Source organism: Acomys russatus, chromosome 25, assembly GCF_903995435.1.
Source record: "Acomys russatus chromosome 25, mAcoRus1.1, whole genome shotgun sequence".
NCBI lineage: Eukaryota > Metazoa > Chordata > Mammalia > Rodentia > Muridae > Acomys > Acomys russatus.
In genome coordinates, this window is record NC_067161.1 from 3,985,584 (window position 1) to 4,003,927 (window position 18,344).

The following is an 18,344-nucleotide window of genomic DNA, read 5'->3' on the forward strand; positions in this document are numbered from 1 at the left end:
TGCTTGCCTAGCCATTACCTCTCCCTTGAGATTATCCTCTGGGGGTCTCCTTCCTCACACTTGGTGTCCAGAGTTAAGTTGTTCCTGATTTCCTTCTGACACGTGCATGGTCTGGGCTACTGAGAGCATTCTCCAGACTTTTATAGTTGTTTCTGTCAGGGCTACTTAGCAGGCATAAATCTTAGGGCTGACAGTGGCCATCTTTCCCTTCCTGGGGAAAGAGGAAAGCAGAGCCAAGAGATGGCAAGAGGCAGTGTTCCACTGACCGCTTGAACACCCAGATTCAGCCATGTCTGAAGACAAAACTATTCTTAGCCTTTCAAAAGCTTTTAGCCAGCCAGTCCTCTTTGTTTTCCCATTGCCAGGCTAGTTTGGGTTTTCTGTTTCTTTAAAGATGCCTAACACACGGCTGGAGAGATGGCTAGGCAGGTAAGTGGGCTTGTTGTCCTTATAGAGGACCCAACTTTGGTTCCCAGCACCCACATGGTGGCTCCTGCTTGTAACTCCAGGGGATATACTTCTGGCCTCCAGGACACCCGCACTCATTACCCCCACATCTATCTCCTACACATACACACATAATTAAAAACAGCAAAAAGAGATCTTAAAAAAAAATGGGGGGGTGGTGCGGCTGGAGAGATGGCTCAGAGGTTAACAACCATCTATGATGTGATCTGATGCCCTATTCTGGCCTGTAGGTATACATGCAGGCAGAGCACTGTATATATAATAATAAATACATAAATCTTTAAAAAAAAAAAAAAAGACTCCTGACACACCAGAATGCTCTAATATACAGAAAACCTGTTCCTGAGTGTGCATTTCCCCCATGGCAAATGGAGGGAAGTGAAAGCCATACAAGCATGAGAAGGGAACACCACTGTCTCTTTTAAATCTCAACTATAAAATGGCCATGGAGATAACACTGTTGATCCCAGCACTTTGGAGATGAGGCAAGACGATCTCAAGTTCAAGGCTAGCCTGGCCTATTCAGAGATACTCTGTCTTATGTTGCAGAGGGAATTTTGAAGCAATGAATGATGGTATCCTGATTATTTGGGGCTTTTTGTTTGTCTGTTTGTTATCACGTTGACACAGGCTAGAGTCTTTTGTGAAGAGGGAACCTCAGTTGAGAAAATGCCCTCACAAGACGGGCCTGTGGTCATGCCTGTGGGTATTCTCTTGATTGACGGTTGAATTGGGAAGGCCACGCTCACTGTGGGTGGTGCTGTGGCAGGTGGACCCGTGCTGTATAAGAAAGCAGGCTTGAAAGCCATGCAAACAAACAAGGCAATAGCCAGCACCCCTCCATGGCTTCTGCTTGAGCTCCTGCCCTGATGTCATTCGATGACTGCGATGTGGAAGTGTACGCTAAATAACCTAGGTTAGGTTTGCTCATGGTGTTTTATAACAGCAATGGCCAACACACAGTTCAAGGTTATAGGCTGAGCATATGGCTTCTTGAGTTGCTTTGTTTTTGTTTTTTGAGACAGAGTTTCCCTGTGTAGCCCTGGCTGTCCTGGACTCACTTTGTAGACCAGGCTGCCCTCAAACTCACAGCAATCCACCTGCCTCTGCTTCCCAAGTGATGGGATTAAAGGTGCGTGCCATCATTGCCTGGCAGCTTCCTGATTTGCAAAGGTCCCATTCTCACCTAACCACTGGTGACATGCTTTTGGGTTTGCCGTGTCTTTTCATTTTGGTGGCTTTTTGGCTTCCTTTTGGCATCAAGAGAATCCTTTTTCCACTGGACTCAGACAGAAACCCTTTAATCCACTATACCAGAAAGCCAGTGCTGTTCTCATGGTATCAGTGAGGGCCTGCTCTCACTGGACCTCCTACTGTCCCGCATTGCTGACCTTTTAGATGGCCCTGGGTCAATGGCAGTACAGACTGCATGCTGTGCATACTCTCACCCCTGCAGTAGGTGACTCAACAGAACAGTGTCCTGTATCCCCTGGCCACTGGTGCAAGACAGAAAGGCCGACTCACTCAGATCCAGGACATCATCTGTTTTGATCAGGTCCTCCTCCCGAGTCAGCGGCAACTGGGTCTCAGGTTCCCCACGCAGCTGCAGTGACAAGGAACGCAGCATGAAGAATACCCGGATGGCCTGGATAGAGCAGAAAACAGAGGACAGTGGAGCTTCAGGGGTGTTTTGGAGATGTGTCCTGAAAGAGGGCATTGCATAGTGACTCTTGGTTAAATGGAAAGGAAGGAGAGGGACAAAAGAGGCCAGCCTCGAAGCACTGTGGCCTGGAGCTGTCATAGTGAGGGGATCCTTCAGGGTGAGCAGCCTGCTTCAGTCCCCAATAGGTTCAAGCCTGGGTCACTTCACCGGGCACCTGCCATTTGCCAGGACCTGTCTCCAAGGGTCATGTGACTTTTAACTCACATCCCCTGTCTGCTAGCTTGCCCATTCTACAGCCAGCAAATAGCTGAGACTCAAGAAGGTGAGGTGTGCTGCCTGAGACAGCACAACCAGGAAGGGCTACAACCTCCCTCCCACTCCAGCGAGCTAGTGGGGCCGAGAGACAGAAATCATCTGCTCGTGTGCCAGTCCTATCTAGTAAATGTGGCACAAGACAAGAGAGTAGCATGCACATAGAGTTTAGATCTGGCTAGGCTCAGTGAAAGTCTAATTCCTTTCTTAAGTCTTCCACCTCTTGGGTCTGGGCCCTAGGAGAAGGAGTGACAGACAGGCAAGGCCTGATTCCTGGCCAATGGACAGTAATGTCCTGTGAGCCCCTCAGGCTTTCCCAGCTCATCTCAGGGCAGAGACAGCTTGTCAGTACAAGCATCCCTGATCTATGGAAAAGGGTCTGTCAGTACCCAGTGTGGCCACCAGCCATGTCCTGAGAGCAGAGAAAAGGCCACATCACCAGCTACCAGGGACATCTGTGCAGAAGCAGCCCTCAGCCCAGAAAAGAACTTGCCAACAACAGAGAGCCCAGAAGCACAGGGAGAGGCACAGGTGCAGATACTCCCAGTCTCTCCCTGACATTGGGGAACACAGCTTCAGAGGCACACAACAAGGTCAGCACTGCTCTCCTATCCCCCTATGGTAGATGAGTCACAGCAACCCCTAACTCTCTAGTCCTGAGACAAGGCTGGAGGGTATATGCAGCATAGGTCTGCAGAAAGGGGTGGTCACTCAGGCCCTTGACAGAAGCCACTACCAACAGAAAGGAATGCCAGGGTGAATAACTGCAGCCTCACACCGGTGAATGGCAAAGACGGTGACAGGCCTGACCTATGTGAAGGAAAGAAACCCTTTTTCTAGTTGGGAACTTTCTAGAAAAGAGAGGGGCAAATGCTTGCCTTCAAGGGGCTGGAGGGTAACTCCATCCTAGTGGCCCAGGCAATGGGTATGTGCCCCAATGAGCCTGCCTTGGAGGCTCCTTATGGAGAGACTTGGAGAGCATTCCACAGCCCTAGCCTCATCTGAAGGAACACACCGTCTGAGTAAACAGGAGAAGGGCAGCTTTCCTGCTATGAGGGTGGCATGAGGATCCGATACAAATTTCCTTAGCAGATGTTAGAGGCAAAGCCTTCACAGAGATATCTGCACCAACTGGAAGATACAGAGGTGTGATTCTATTAAAAAAAAAAAATCAAGAGCTCCGATGTATCTACTATGTGCTGGGATTTAGGGGTCATATACTATAAATTTAAAACTACAGGAGCAAGAATGGGTGCTAAGAGGGCAAAGTGAGCTTGGCTCACACAGTGGGTAAGCTCTGAACCTCTCCTCTGTATATCAGGCACATATCGACACAGCCTAGTATACCAGGGAATGCAATCTCCTTGCCAGCTCAGAGCAGACAGCAGTAGGGTGTGAAGTGGGGATCGGGTGTCACTAGGATTACTTGGCAGCTGGAGCCCTCAAGTAGTTACAACTGTAGGGATGAGACGGAAGAAGAGGGCCTACTGCAGCACGTCCCAGTCATGGGCAAGACTGAGGGCTGTGTCAAGTATGTTGCTTTCAAGGTTCTGATGGCAAAGACCCCCAGCAAGGCCATGGCTGGGATGAGAAAACAGAAACACATACTGCTTTCTGTACCCCGTCCCTTGGAAGACTGAGGCGTTCCAAGGAATCCACAAGTTGGGAATTTGGCTCTTAATGTAGGCCTTCTGGTAAAAATCTGCTTTTGCTCTGCAAATGCGGAATGGGACATACTTCCAGGAATATAAATAAAAATAGTGATTTAAAATATAAAATAGAATAGAAACGATACAAAATACCAACTCTCAGGGGAAACAACATACACAAGAAGCCCACGTCTAAGAACGGAAAGAGGTGAGTCCCACAGGGCAGGGGGCTTCCAAGGCAGCTGGAGGGCTGGCAGCACGCTGTTCCAGGCCATGACCACTTCATGCCACCACCCTGGAGACATTAACAGTACCCTCTCATCACTTGTAGCCACTGAGCACTATGTGGGGTGCCATCTCATTTGGGCCTCATTTTATTTTTGTGTGTGGTCTGTCTCTGTCTCCGTCTCTGGGATTTCTCTCTTTATCCGTGGCTGTCCTGGAACTCACTCTGTAGACCAGGCTGGCTCCAGACTCACAGAGATCTGTCTGCCTCTGTACCCTCTACCCCACACCACATGCTGGCCTTCCGTGGAGGCAGGGCTCGGGACCCAAGGTTTTATATCAAGGGCTCTTCCTTTCTTTGCCAAATCAAGATAAAAAATGTTAAAGTCATAGTCAAAAGGAGTAAGAAACGGTTTTCAGATCTTGGAAGGCAGAAGACCCCATTTTGAAAGGGAAGGCAGTTGACTGAACTCTAATACGAAGAAGAAACTTCCATTTCTTTGCTTCTGTGAGTTTGGAAGCAGGTGTAGTTACATTTGGAACCTGGAGAACCAGACCATGTAGAGGCTCTGGATAGGAAGGTCTGGAGTCACAAGTCTCAGCTCCAGCTGGGGCTGAGCAAGCAAGCGAGCACGGGAATTCCCTGAGTCTGGGCTGCAGCTCTGGGGAGAGGGTGCATGGTGAGCCCCTCATGAGGGTTCACGGTGGCACAGGTGGTTGTTTGAGCTCTAGGCTGGCCCTGGGACAAGTACTCAGTTCGCCTCTGCCACTTCCTTACTGCATTTGCAGGCTGCTAGGTTTAGGTGACAGTCACTCAGGTTAGAGCCCACCATGGTGGTGGAAACAGCTGTGAAAGTCAGTCATCTTGAAAACAGGTGGGAACAGTTTGGTGTGGGCCCAGTCCAGAGGGAAAGTTAGGTGGTGGAGTTAGAGAGGTACAAAAAATCCATACCCTTTGAATCAGAAATTCCAATTCTGGGAACTTCTCCTAAAGAAATAATTCAAAAGAAAGAAACACTGTGTTCATGAAGTTCTTACGGTTTAGCTGGAAAAAGGTGATTATAGTGGAAGCACCCCAAACCCTGACTAATGGTGGCACCCCAAACTCTGACTAATGGTAAAACTTATGGGAACTGTGGCAAAGGACTCCTAGAAAACCTTTATGCAGCCCTAAGAAGTCACTTAAAACACTGTCAGACAGGTGTGGTGCTGCATGCCTGTGAGGAGGACAGGGAGTTCAAGGTTATCCTTGGGCTGGAGTGATAGTTTGCAAGAGACTCTGGGAAGCAGATTCACTAACACAACAAAACTCACTAACACAAGAGGAAAACTTAAAGTGCAATGAAGAGAGGGAAACACGGAACATGAAAGTGAGATCTCGGCGAAGATACCCCGGGCCATCATAAGAGGATGAATTTGTAGACAAAATGGGGGAAGCAAAAGATGCCTCTAAGTGTTGATAGATGGAAAAAACAAGTCCTTCGTTTTAAAGTGTTGAGATATGACTGAGTTTTCTTTACTGCATAACACAGAGCCAAAGAATGGAGCAAAGTATCCCATTTCTTCAAGGCCAATAGTGACAAACACAAAAACCTGCTGTCCCTGACTGGGAACATGGATTCCGAGCGTGAAGGATAGCTGGGAGGCTGAGGAGGTTGGAAGCTAACCTGTGCTACTTAATGAGACACTATCTCAAAACAGAATGTAGAAAAAGCAGAACACTTGCTGAGAATGTCCACAGCCCTGGCCCCATCCCTAGGGATGGCTTCCCAGGTAGCCAGTGCTCAATGAGGACTTTAACATTTGCCAGGGCCCCTGCTGGCTCTTCTCTGCAGTTAGCTTGGTGGAGTCTGAGTAAAGCCCCTCTTGCCCATCTAACACACTGGTACACTCTAGTGTGCTCCCACCAACATCCTGCCAGCATCTCACACCATATTGTCAGCTGCTGTGGTCAAGAGCTGAGGAGGCACAGTGGGAACTCTAGGCTCAGGAAGAGGAAGTAATACTCCCAAGGGCACACAGCTAATGGGGCTTAAGCTCTGTGGGTCTGACTCATGAACTTGCCTTCTTTCTAGGCCACTTCTTCCCACTGCCCTACATGAGCGGGGATAGCTCAAATCCAAGTTCCAATTCATTCAGTCTCTCCCTGGACCCCAAGAACCCCATGACTTTTATTATAACATGGATATTTCTTCTTGGCTGGCATGACTCAGGGGGGCACTTTTGGTGTTTTGCTCTTACACTTAAAAAAAGTATTTGTGTTGTGTGCACATGTGGAGGTCAAATGACAACTGCAGGATCTGCGGTTTGCCTGGGGGGGCTCGGGGATGCGTGCTGCTTGAAGATACAAAGTCCCCACTTCCTCTGTAGCCTCTGAGCACATGGTTAAAAGTGCCAGCGAGGTGAAAGAGGTGGAAGTGGCCTCCTGTCTGAGGTACACACCACTTTATGTCACTTACTCTCCAAATCCCAAAGTGAAGCCCCTCAGCTGCTGCAGCCACAGGCAGACCAAAGGAAGAGGACGTGGTAGTCAGCCTGGAGCTGCCATGAACGCCTCTAAATTATCCATTCATAGTCATGTCTCCAGGGAATGATTTTCTAGGAAAAGGCAGTGCTGCTTTCTAAGAAAGAAACCGAGATCTTACGCAGGAGATAAAATACTGTGAAGAGCCTTCTGAGGCTGCTTCCTAGAGTGGCCGCCTCAGAAAAAAGTGCTGATAAGGGGATCGCCTCTGCTGCTTCTAAGAACTTGGCTCAACACCCGTGCTCTCCTGCCTCCTGGCCAGCCAGCATTATCTTCTCACTACCAGACACCTTACCAGGGTGCTGCCTGGGGTTGTGAGACCCTGGAGCAGGTTCACAGCCACCTCCCTGTCCTGGGTGTCCTAGGCTCTGCTCCCTCACACTTTAAAGGAGCTTCTGGCCTCCATCCAGGGTTTTGGCTCCACTCTGCTCTGGGGCAGGAAGTCTGACAGCAGCCTACACAGGTGCCAGTTGCCACAGAATCCCAGCCTCCCATTTTCAAGGGCAACGGGCTTTGGAAAGCCATGTACGGTAGTAGGTGTGTGTGTGGTAGTGTTGTTTACAGGGGATTAGGCACCTACTGGAGGCAGTCTTTAACTGACCTAGAGACCCTTTCTCTGTGCTAGGAGAGGCCAGAGCACACTTACTCACCCGCCGCGTCTTCTCTACATCACCACATGGCAGCCGCTTCACAAAGTCAATGCCAGTCAGCGGAGTCCCCGTTGGGGGCAGGAGGATGGAAGCATCCATCATGAGATACTCTACATTCATGGGCTTTATCTAGGAGAGACAGTACAGGAAGCCTCAGAGAAGGGCCCTCCTACACCTGGGCTGCAAATGAGAGCCAGCTCTGGCTTAGACGGAGGCCCTGCTTCTAGCTTGCCAGATGAGTGGCAGCCCTTTTTCATTTTCCAAGTTGTGGCTTTCCCCTTCATTTAAGCCAGAGGGCCCCACGACCACCTAATGCTGGCTGGCTGCCTTGCTTTGTGGGACACATTACACACTTTCCCAGAGGTCTGAGTACCTTTCTCCAAATCCCTGTATTGCAGAGCAGCATGGCAGAGCCATGTTCCCACTGCAGGCTGCTCTTAGCAGGGCCTTCTTACAGTACCCACTGGCTGCAACTGCTTTTACAATGCCAGAGACTTTTCCAGGGAACTCCTTCCATTCTGCCATGGGGATAGGGGACAGCCGTGAGCCTCAGGGCCCATTATCCTTTTAGCAGTAAGCCTAAGTTGCCGAGGGATGTGTGGCAGTCAATCTTGGAGGCCTACTTTCAGCCTGCCTCTTCCAGTGCAAGAGCAGCATTCAGGCCAGTTTCCTAGGGATGCTGAGGACTGACTTCTAATGTCGGGGGGTGGGGTATGTCACCTTAGTGTTTCTGGAGAATGTCAAGCCTTGTGCAGCAGAACACGCTATAAACACTGGACTAAAATAAAATAAGCAAACCCCAGGAAGCTTCCTGTGGGGTGGGTGAGGGGCAGGGAACACTGCTTTTTTCTTATGGGCCCAGCACGAGGTCTGCTGTGGGTATTTCATGTCCACCTGGGGCCACTTAAGAGGTATGGGCCCCACTGCACAGACGGAAAAACTGCCAGGCTCAGAATGGAAGAAATCTGCCCAGAGTCACACAGTTAGGGAGCAATAAGAGAAGACACCACAGGGGCTTGGAAGCCTCAGCGTTTCCAAATTATAAGTAACACGGAGAGTTCACATTTCCAAGCTGGAAGGCGGGGACTACAGAGGATCACACTCTGGGAGGGGGGCTCTGTGTTAGGGAAGGGAAGAGTTGAAAACCTATGGATGCGGCCCCTGTAATCAGTGGTCTGAAGGGAAAAAGTACAAGCTGCTCTCCTAAGTATGACAGAGGCTTTGTGGGCCAATAAGGTCCAGGCACAGCCATGGCAGCCCATATATCACAAGGAGGTATGACCTTGAAAATGCTCCATGGATGTCTCAGGAGGGCCAGTGACAAAGATGAGGTGAGCACCCTGCTGCCAGAGCCCTGCAGACAGGCTTTGAAGCCAGGGAGCCACTTAAGCCACGCTGCCTGCCTTTTTCTTTCTGACACTTTAAACACTTAGGTTTATTATAAATGTCCCCATCACTTCATGCTTTGGTGAGTTATATCCATGAAAAAGATCACTTATCATCTATTTATTGAGTGCTACAGGGGGCTGAGTCTGGGGATGCAGAGAGACAAACAAAACAGGAAGCTGTCATCTCCAGTCTGTCCTCTGTGCTCCAGGAGAGGAGGGGACTGCAGGGCACCCCACCCATGTTTATTTCTGTAGAGGAACAACACAGAGGATCGCTCTGCCATGGAAGCCTGGCTCTGCCACTAGTGGGATACACAGACTTGGGGGCATTGCTCAGCCTCCCTGACTCCCAGGGCAATTCTTATGTTGAAGATTCTACAAAGCAGATTGGTTAGGGCTTCTTGGTTGTGGAGAACTGGAATGCTGCAGGTTTGGAGCTGGACTGTCCTCCTCCAGCTTTAGCCTCCTTGATGGCCATTCCTTGCTCACCTGCCTGACCATACTTTTTGAAATGTGTCCATCTAACACAGCGTTAGCTTCTGCCATCCTCACAGCTAAGAATGCCATTAGACGGCATCTGAGAGAGACTTCTAGGAGAGACTTCCCCAACTGTGCTGCAACCTGCCACATGATGTTCCTGTTGGTGGATTTGAAAAGGGCCTCGATGTGGGATTTCATTTAGTTCTGTGACTACATGAAACTAGTTCCTTGACAAAACATGTTTGGGGCAACCTGAGTACTGGACACGGTCACTTATATTTGGCTCCAAAATAAACTCTGCCTTATTCCCTTTAAGGTGAGAACTGTGCTTTGTGTCAGACTCATTATGGACAGCATGCTCTTCACCCCAGCCCACAGCAGTCCACAAAGGGACACCTCCCTTCACTGATACCCAGGTGACTGACTCCCTGACAGACACAGTGCCATCACCTTGTGCGGTACTGAAGCAGCCTAAGGCCTGCCTCAGCTGGCAAGAGGCTGATTTGCTGAAGTCCAGGTGAGGACGGATGTCAGTTGCAAGGTCCAGGGTGTGTCACTTTAGTGTTTCTGGAGAATGTTAAATATTGTTCAGGACATGCCATAAACACTGGTGTAGAACAAGCAAAACCCAGGAAGCAGTGGAAAAGTGGACATGTACACTTTCCACATGGGCCCAGCATGAGGCCTGTGGCTGAGTATTTCACATCCGCCTGTGGGGGCAACTCAGCTGGACGGGCTGCACTGTAAAGATGACAAACAGCCAGGCTTAGAATGGAAGACACCCACCTAGGGTCACACAGTTAGGGAGCAATAATAGCAGATATTTCAGGGGCTTAGGAACGAATATAATCTGAAGTTTTAGTGGTGGTGGCAATCAAATTTACATCACCAACAGTCTTTGCCACTTGATCAGATGAGCCAGCCCTCTACAAATTGGGCAGGCATGACGGGTCTACCAGTCTCCGTATGTTCCGGCCCTGTACTTACTGTCATGCTCCTGTATTCATCTTCAAACATGTCCAAAAAAATCTCTTCTCCCTGCAAAGAAAGGAAGGAGTGAAGAGACGCTTATTCCTACCCCCACAAACACAGCATTACCAATGCAGCTCTTGGCTTTGGGGGGGCATCTGTTTTTCATTACAAGTTCTTGTAAATCACCAGAAAGTAAAACACACATGTGAGCGTGAGCACACATGCGCAGATAAAAGGCCAAATATCAAATTGCACTGCTCAACAATTTCCTCTTTTTGAAAGTACACCAAGCTAGCGTTTCTTCTGTCAGATCAGTTCATTAGAGCAACAGCAGCAACAGTAACAGCAGTAACAGCAACAACCACAAAAACTAACGTAATGCATACTTAACACATAGACAAGGCTAATATTACAAAGCGCTTAGCATCATTTACTTCTCCAGAGTGGCTGGAAAAGTGGGAAGTGCTGGTTAAGTCACCATGTTAAACATGTGCAGCCCATGTCTGGGTGGGGAGGGCATAGTTATCAACACTTAGCATGAAGATTATATGTGGCTAACTCCATTTGTTTCTGAGGAAAGTCTTGAGTTTGGTTGCCAGGGGCAATGACTGCATAGGACTCCATTTTGGGCAAAATCCAGCACCACCTGATTCGCTGTAAGAAAGGGATGGCAAATGGTGCTGTGTGCTGGAAAAGAAGAGGCTGGAGCTCATGTCTGTCAGGCCAGGCCACTCACTGTGAAGGCAAAATAACGCAGAGCCCGCCTCTCAGTCAGTCAGGGCTTCGGAGATGTCTGTGCTGCCACTGTCCTACGTCATGAACAGAGTCTGAGCCATCCTGTCTCTCTAGGCTGGGGTTAAAATATAAAGGCAGCTTTCCTTCTGTTTGGAGCCAGGAGGCAGCTTCTGGGAAATGGCTACGCTGTGTCTTCCTGTGTTTATAGTATTAAAGCATTCAGGGGTAGCCAGTTCTAAGGGGAAGAGGATCAGGGCGGCTCCAGGCTTTCTTCTTTTTTAGGGGGCTGCTAGAGGGGCATGTTCTTGCTTAAAGGCCAGTGTGGCTCCCTGAAGGGCATCTGGGATTTCTTCCTCAGGCTGTGGTGGCCCACAGTGGCAGTGCTGCTACCTCCCCGCAGCAGGAGCTGCCTGAGCTTTCTTCAGGGGAACCAGGGCCAGTAGGCCCTGCAGAGATCACTGATTATCCAAGTCACCCCAAACTCATCCACCATGTGAGGACAGAGTGGGCCCCCACTAGACACCAAACCTGCCTTAACCTTGGACTTCCCAGTCTCTGGAACAACTGCTGCTGATGCCATTTTCCCACAGCAGCCCAACTATATTACACCACGCCTTAAGGTCAGAGCCAAACAAAACCACATGAAATGGTTATAGCTGGATCTCTTAAAGCAGTCACCTGGAACCTGAAGACAAATGTCTCTAAGTCCTTCAGATCCGAAAGGTTATCTCACTAAACTCAAGATAACTCTTCAAATGCCTGCGTGAGGTTTCTTAGCATGTATGTTTATAGACATTACGCATGCATATAATTGATAAAATCAGGGGTGATTCACAGTAGGTTTCTATGTATTAGGATACACAACTCATGAGTCTATGACTCTGTCATACACATAATCTCATAAATTACAGTAAATTCATGAGTAACTGATAAACAAATGGCCATAAACTAGTAGTAAGTCCTCAGGGGCTTTATTGTTGTTAAGGAGCACGGAAAGTTCTAAGGCCACAGCCCTGGAGTCTGTGGGTTGAGTGCTAGCACCTACTAGTCATGAGTGTAAAAAGTAGCCAAAGGGCCAACAAAACAGCTCAGCAGGTAAGCATGCGTGCAGTGCAACCCTGGCAACCCAAGTCTGATCCCAAGATTCTACCTTGGAAGGACATACCAACCCCTCACAGTTTTCCTGTCACCTCTATATGCACCATAGAAAGTACATACTCAGACATGTGTACATGCACTCCTCCCCACACCCTGAAGATTTCATGGGGGACTAGACCCCCATCATCCTATACCCCATGCTACTGTCCACCTGTGCTGCCAAATACCTTATAGAAATGCCGTACAAGGTGGACGCTCTCTTCTCTTGCACCCTGTTGAGAGAGAAGGAAGGTGTGAGGGAAGCAGATCTGAGGGGAAATGGTGGGGGACTCAGTTAAGCAGAGGAATAAATTATTGAATACATCTGTTATCTCTCCACTTTAATAAAACACAAAATTATTTCACCAGAGAGTGTATATGTATATGGAAGTGGATCAGAACAGATTCACCCAAGGGTCAACCCTCAGTTGTTCTGTTGCACCTCTGCATTTCCTACATTTTCTAAAAATCATAGAGAGGAACAGAAAAAAAAGTGATAAAAGATACTGAGAACCTGTATGCATGCATACACACAGTAAATAGATGTTTCTACATGTATAAAAGCTTTGCCACACAAAAGGAACATTTGAAAACTTCCGGGTCTGATCCAGAAGCAAATTATTCCAAAAGAAGCCACTCAATGCAAGAATATGGGGCTCTCCAATGGTCTGCGTGGGGGTGGGAGGCACCTCCGGACACGTGGCTACAGTAGTGGGCTACATGGGGTTCACAAGTGTTGCAGAACAGGCCGTACCAGCAGCCTCCTCCTAACTGACCTCTTTAGCTGAGGGACAGCACAGAAGCAGTAGGCATGATCTCACCTCCAGACAGGCCAGGTGCACATCCTTGATGACACAGCCAGAGCTGGTCAGAACTTGCTGCTTCAGGAGCAGGCAGCTTAGCTCCAGTGTGGCCAACCGGATCCTGCCATCTGCAGAGCACAGCAGGGTCAGTCCAGAGCCCACCCAAACAGAAGGCTTTTCTCCTTCTTTGAGGTTAATCATCACCTGACAGACAGTCTTGCCTGAGTCTCTCATGTTGATTGGGGATGGGGAAGCTATGCATGACTTCCCATTAAGTTTCAAGTCAACACTCCCTGTTAAGCCTTTTAGCCCATAACTGTCCTGAAGTCCCCATATCATGTCAGCAAGGGAGGGTGGGAGAGTGCGGGAGGCTGTACTGCAGCTGTGCCTGTCTAGGTGTTTCCCTCTTCCAGGTTTGGTACAGAACCAGCAGCCCACTGTGGGTCATGTGACTTAGTAGACTTAGGCATCTTCTCCCGGTCAAGTGTCATTCAGTACTTCTCATCCCACTCCTACCCTAAACTTCCCCTCTCAGGGGCTGGCCCTCCTTTTCCCTGCCCCCAGCTCAATCCCTACATAACTCAGCCACTTTGGCTACTCTAGTGTCTTAGCCCAGGCTACCTCTCTTGGCTGGCAGCTCTTCTCTTGCTCTCTCCCCATCTTTCCTCTCATGTGGAGTTTAGTCAGCCTGCCCTCTTCCCTCTGGTGCCCTCTTTATCTCCACAGTACAGATTTCCCACCCTTAAGAGATGTCCTCCTCCTTTTATTCCATTCTTTTCAGTCACTACCTAGGCATGTGTGCTTTAGGTGCCCCCACCCCTGTTCACAGGGATCAGGTGACAACAGACAAAGGGGCCAGTGAGGCTCAATTCTAGTGTTCCAGAAATGCTGGGCACAGACTCTCCTTGTGCTGGGGTGTGGCAAGAACAGGAACCACTGTGGGCTTGAATGACCAGGTGTGATAACCAGCACTAGCCACCTCCCCACCCTTGCTGGCATTGTCAGTGTTTGGAAGGGGTCCAGAAAAGGCTCCAAACTCTCCCTCCCACGTGGCTGAGCACATGGGGTGCCTGTAGAGATTTCCTCCTGGGGGTGCTTACATAACCCCAGACTCCAGGCCTGGGGGCTGGCTAATACAGCATGAAGCTCATCACAATTTGGTCACAGTTAACAGAAGCCCAACCCAGCCTAGCTTAAACTGTAAAAGTGGAAACTGATAGACAAGCAAACACAAAAGCAATGGCTGACATAAAATCTGTTAGAGTAACAGGGAGGTGGGGTGCACTGCCTTTAGGCACAGCTGAAGCCAGTATCTTAATGTTTTGGGGACTCTATGCTACTTTCTGGGTTGGAAATGTAGCTTCTTGCTACTGGAAACCATCTCTTTCATTCTAGGGAAGACACCCATTGCCCGACATAAGGCTAACTACTGTTAAGCAAACTGTCCCATGGGTCTTTGCACTTCATTTCTAAGGAAAGGTCGAAGTGTAGAAGCAGGAGTGAGCAGAGAGTCTTGTCCCTGGGGTCTAAGACACTGGGGCCCAAGCAGGGAGGGACACTCCCCTAGACACCAGCCCTTTTGCTAATGCCCTGCAGATGAGGTTGAAATGAACAGAAAATTTATGCTTATAAATGCCAAAGCTATATATATGCAAAGCAGGTCTTGCTTAGTATGATAAAAGCCAAGGAAAGGTTGGTTCTGCTCACTTCTGCAGCCCTAACCCCATCCGCTCCAGACCTTGCATCCCCTCTCCACTCTGAGGTCTATGTGCCTGTCCAGAACAGTTTTACACCCTCTGCTGGGGTGCCAGCAGATTCCTGCCAAAGACCACAGCACAGCTCCCTCACTGCCCTGACCCATGAGGCTCCCACTGTACCTCCCAAAAGCTTGCCCCTGGTCCCAGCCCCAGAAAAAGGTTCAGCCTCCTTTAAATGAAGTTCTCAGCAACTGACCCCAGTGAGTACCCAATGTCCTGAGTCACACACACCTTGTGTCTCTTTTCTCCTGGCTCAGGGTTCTGGGCTGTCTCTCTTCTTTGCCAACTCTAGGCATAAGCAGTGTCTCCAGGTCTCGATCAGTGATACCCCTCTCTTTATCTAGGCCTTTACAGGGCATGCATGTGGGTCCCCAGTGCTGACCTTGCCCTGACCTCTTCTCTGAACACAAGACCCCTATCTACACAGTCTACAGCTTTGGAGACTTTGAAGGCCATGAGCTGTGGCTCTTGGCTGGTATGTAGGGTACGATCAGAAAATATCTACCCTGTGAATAACTGCTATGATACCTGCTGCCAACTCTGAGGCCTGACCGGGCTTTCCAGGCTCCTCTCCCACTTGCTAGCATAGCCATATACTCGCCACTTAACTGACTCCAGTTGACCTGGTCCAGGCTTACCACACTAGGCTGCTCTGACCATACTTCTCCTCCCTCGGCTAGCAGGCAACCAGATTATCTCCCATGCATTCACTCATTTTTAGTAATCTTTCTCTTGCCTCTGCAAAGGACTTGCCATGCAAGTGTTCATATTCCAGGCCAGGTAACTCAGAGGGCCTGTGCAGCCTGAGATGTTTAGATCTTTACCCACTACAGGCCAAGGATATTCTTAGTCATTTAGCTCAAAATGTCTCCAGTCATTGTCACATATCTCCTGGAGTTTAAAAAAAAAAAAAAAATCACCCAGCTGGGAAAACTCCTCCTCCCCCAGCTCCATTTCTCTGCTATCATAGCCTTAGTAGCTGGCTACAGATAGGTGCTGGGTCAACTTCTGCAGACACTAGGCACGAGAGTGTAACCCCACCCACGCCTTCAAACCTGCTGCCCTCGCTTAGATTCTCAGCCTAGTTTATTCCCACAGCATGGCCTTCGACTTCCCAGACAGGAGGGTCCCAGACACAACAAAAGCAGCAAAAGAAAGGCTGGTGTAGAGGGAGAAAAGGTAAGGACATCCCCAGAGAAGTCCTGCTTCCAACAGAAGGCAGAGATGGGGCAAAGGAAAGGCTGAGAAGTGCCCAGCTTCTCCCAAAGAGCAGATCTGGAGCCTGGGGCTCACGGTGCCTGTCTAGGGATCTGTTCCCTTCAACTCCCCAAGATAGGGTACCTGCTTGGGCAGCGTTGTTCATGATCCTGATGAGCCTCTCAGCCAGCAGATGGTTGTAGGTGGTCTTCTCAGCTGCACTTGGCACTGGGAGCTGGATGCGTTCTAGTTTTTCAGGATCCATGCCTGGAATGAGAAAGAAGAAATGACCATGGCAAAGCTGCTCAGTGGGTGTCTTCCTTCTGGAGACTCTTTGGAGGGGGAGCCCTCAACTCCAGCCACCATATTCCTTCCCAGTGAAGTCAGGCTGGCCACTGCCTTGGTATAGCTTCTGTCTGTGTACACTGAACATGCACAGACATATTAGAATATACCTTTGCTGAGGGAGAGGAGATGGCTCTGCTGGCCAAGTGCTTACTGTATAAGCATCAGGGCCTGAGTTCAGTTGCTAGAAGCCATGCACAATATGTAGCCCAGACAATAATTCTAGTGCTGGGGAGATCCTGGCCCAGTGAGTGAGCTCCAGGTCAGCAAGAGACCGAGTCACAAAATACAAGGGGATGGTGCCTAAGGAACACCTAAGGTTGGTTTCTAGTCTACAAACACATGTACACACATATTCCTAGACCTACAGGAATACATGCATGCATACACACACACACACACACACACGCACACACACACACAAAACATTTATTTTCTATTAACTATGAAAATCAGATGGAACAGTGTTCTCACATTCTAGCCAATGACGGTTGACTAAACTCACTGTGGCCCAAGGCCTACTCTGTCTCTATTAGAAACAAGGGCTGGTAGCCACTTAGCAGTGCTGAGGATGGCCCAGGTGCCAATGATGGCACCTCTGACAGATGAGGCAGAAGTAGAAAAGCAGTAGCTCTCCCCACAGAGCAAGTCACTGCCCTTCTCTGCCCAGGCTGTGTGTCATGTCAGGGCAGCCACACATTGGGCACTTTCCCCCTGCAGATACAGACCCAGGCCAACAGAGATGAGACATACGAGGCCCCAACATGCTTAGCCCTAAGCTCTCACTGGTGACCACAACAAGCTGCAGGCTGGCGGCAGGTTCTAAGCTGAGCGGGGCAGGTGCCAGGCCTGCTACTGCGAGTGCACCAGCAAGGAGAGGCTGAATCCAGCCCTTTGGCCTAGGCAGGTGGACAAAGGAGCTGGGATGGCAGGATATCGCCAGTCTTGTGACAATGATCCCAGCCAAAGGCAGGACACTGCTAACTCCGGTCCTCTCAACTGACACGGTACTTGAGAAATACTTGAAGAAATAAACACAGTGCTTAACCTAAGCATGGAGCCCCCTGTGGATTGTTTACACCTGAAGCATGGCTTTTCCTGTTATTCTAGTTGGGGGAGGTGACACTTCTCAGAACTCTTGAAATATGGACCCTTGAGTACCAGGTACTGCTTCATGGAGAACCTTGACAGAACAGCGGGAGTGGCACTGCTGGGTTCCTGAGGAAAGCCTGCTTAGCGCACAGCACTGATGCCGGGAAGCAGTGTTCTCCTTTGTTGAAATGACTTGGGGGGGTGGGGAGAAAGGAATAGCCTGAGGGCTGGTGGTGTGCCTTTGAAGCTCACCTGGTGGATTCTGCATCTCTTTTTTTTTTTTTTTTTTTAACCAAGCCTTGACTTTTATTACTTAAAACGTTGCATATTTATTTTGCCATCTGACTCTGTGTTTGTGCCTTCAACATTTTCACAATGATTTTCTGCTCCTCAATAAGGAAAACCGGCTTGATACTTTCACTGACACACTTGGCACACATGAGACCACCATAGGCTCTACTGACATGCCCCTTTGTCTTAGACAATCTTATAAGGACTTTAGGCCTTGAAATCTGCCTGGGTACATACCACATACGGATTTAAGTGTTTTCCCAACCTTCTTTGTATACAGGTAAACAATCCTGTTGTCACAGCCAGGTGTGGTGGCGGGCGTGGTGGCGCACATCTTTAATCCCAGCACTCAGGAGGCAGAGGCAGGTGGATCACTGTGAGTTCAAGGCCAGCCTGGTCTACAAAATGAGTCCAGGACAGCCAAGGCTACACAGAGAAACCCTGTCTCGAAAAACCAAAACCAACCAACCTACCAACCAACCAACCAACCAAAATCCTGTTGCCAGCCTAGTTTTGTTAGAGGCTGTATTGTAGGCGAGCATATGACAGAGTGTCAAACGCTGGGCCATTCTGAGTAGCCTCTAAGCACCATTCCTGGAAGAGGGATTCTGCATCTTGATGCTAAGTGTCTGACTAGGAAGAATTCTGGCTTATGT

General features: G+C 49.2%; 1 protein-coding gene across 8 annotated transcripts in view; it reads right to left on the reverse strand.

Moving 5' to 3' along the window:
• The window catches only part of Clec16a (C-type lectin domain containing 16A), a 188,686-nt gene that overhangs the window by 98,558 nt on the left and 71,784 nt on the right, over positions 1–18,344 (reverse strand). For 4 of the 8 annotated variants that reach the window (XM_051168138.1, XM_051168134.1, XM_051168142.1 and 1 more), the window contains 7 exons: positions 16,105–16,227; positions 13,025–13,134; positions 12,392–12,436; positions 10,347–10,397; positions 7,492–7,620; positions 5,270–5,305; positions 1,993–2,113 (listed from right to left, as the gene is read on the reverse strand). In XM_051168138.1, the coding sequence (XP_051024095.1) occupies positions 1,993–2,113; positions 5,270–5,305; positions 7,492–7,620; positions 10,347–10,397; positions 12,392–12,436; positions 13,025–13,134; positions 16,105–16,227 (615 nt within the window). The remainder of the gene's footprint in view (positions 1–1,992; positions 2,114–5,269; positions 5,306–7,491; positions 7,621–10,346; positions 10,398–12,391; positions 12,437–13,024; positions 13,135–16,104; positions 16,228–18,344) is intronic. The other 4 variants (XM_051168140.1, XM_051168135.1, XM_051168137.1 and 1 more) reach the window with 3 other exon arrangements.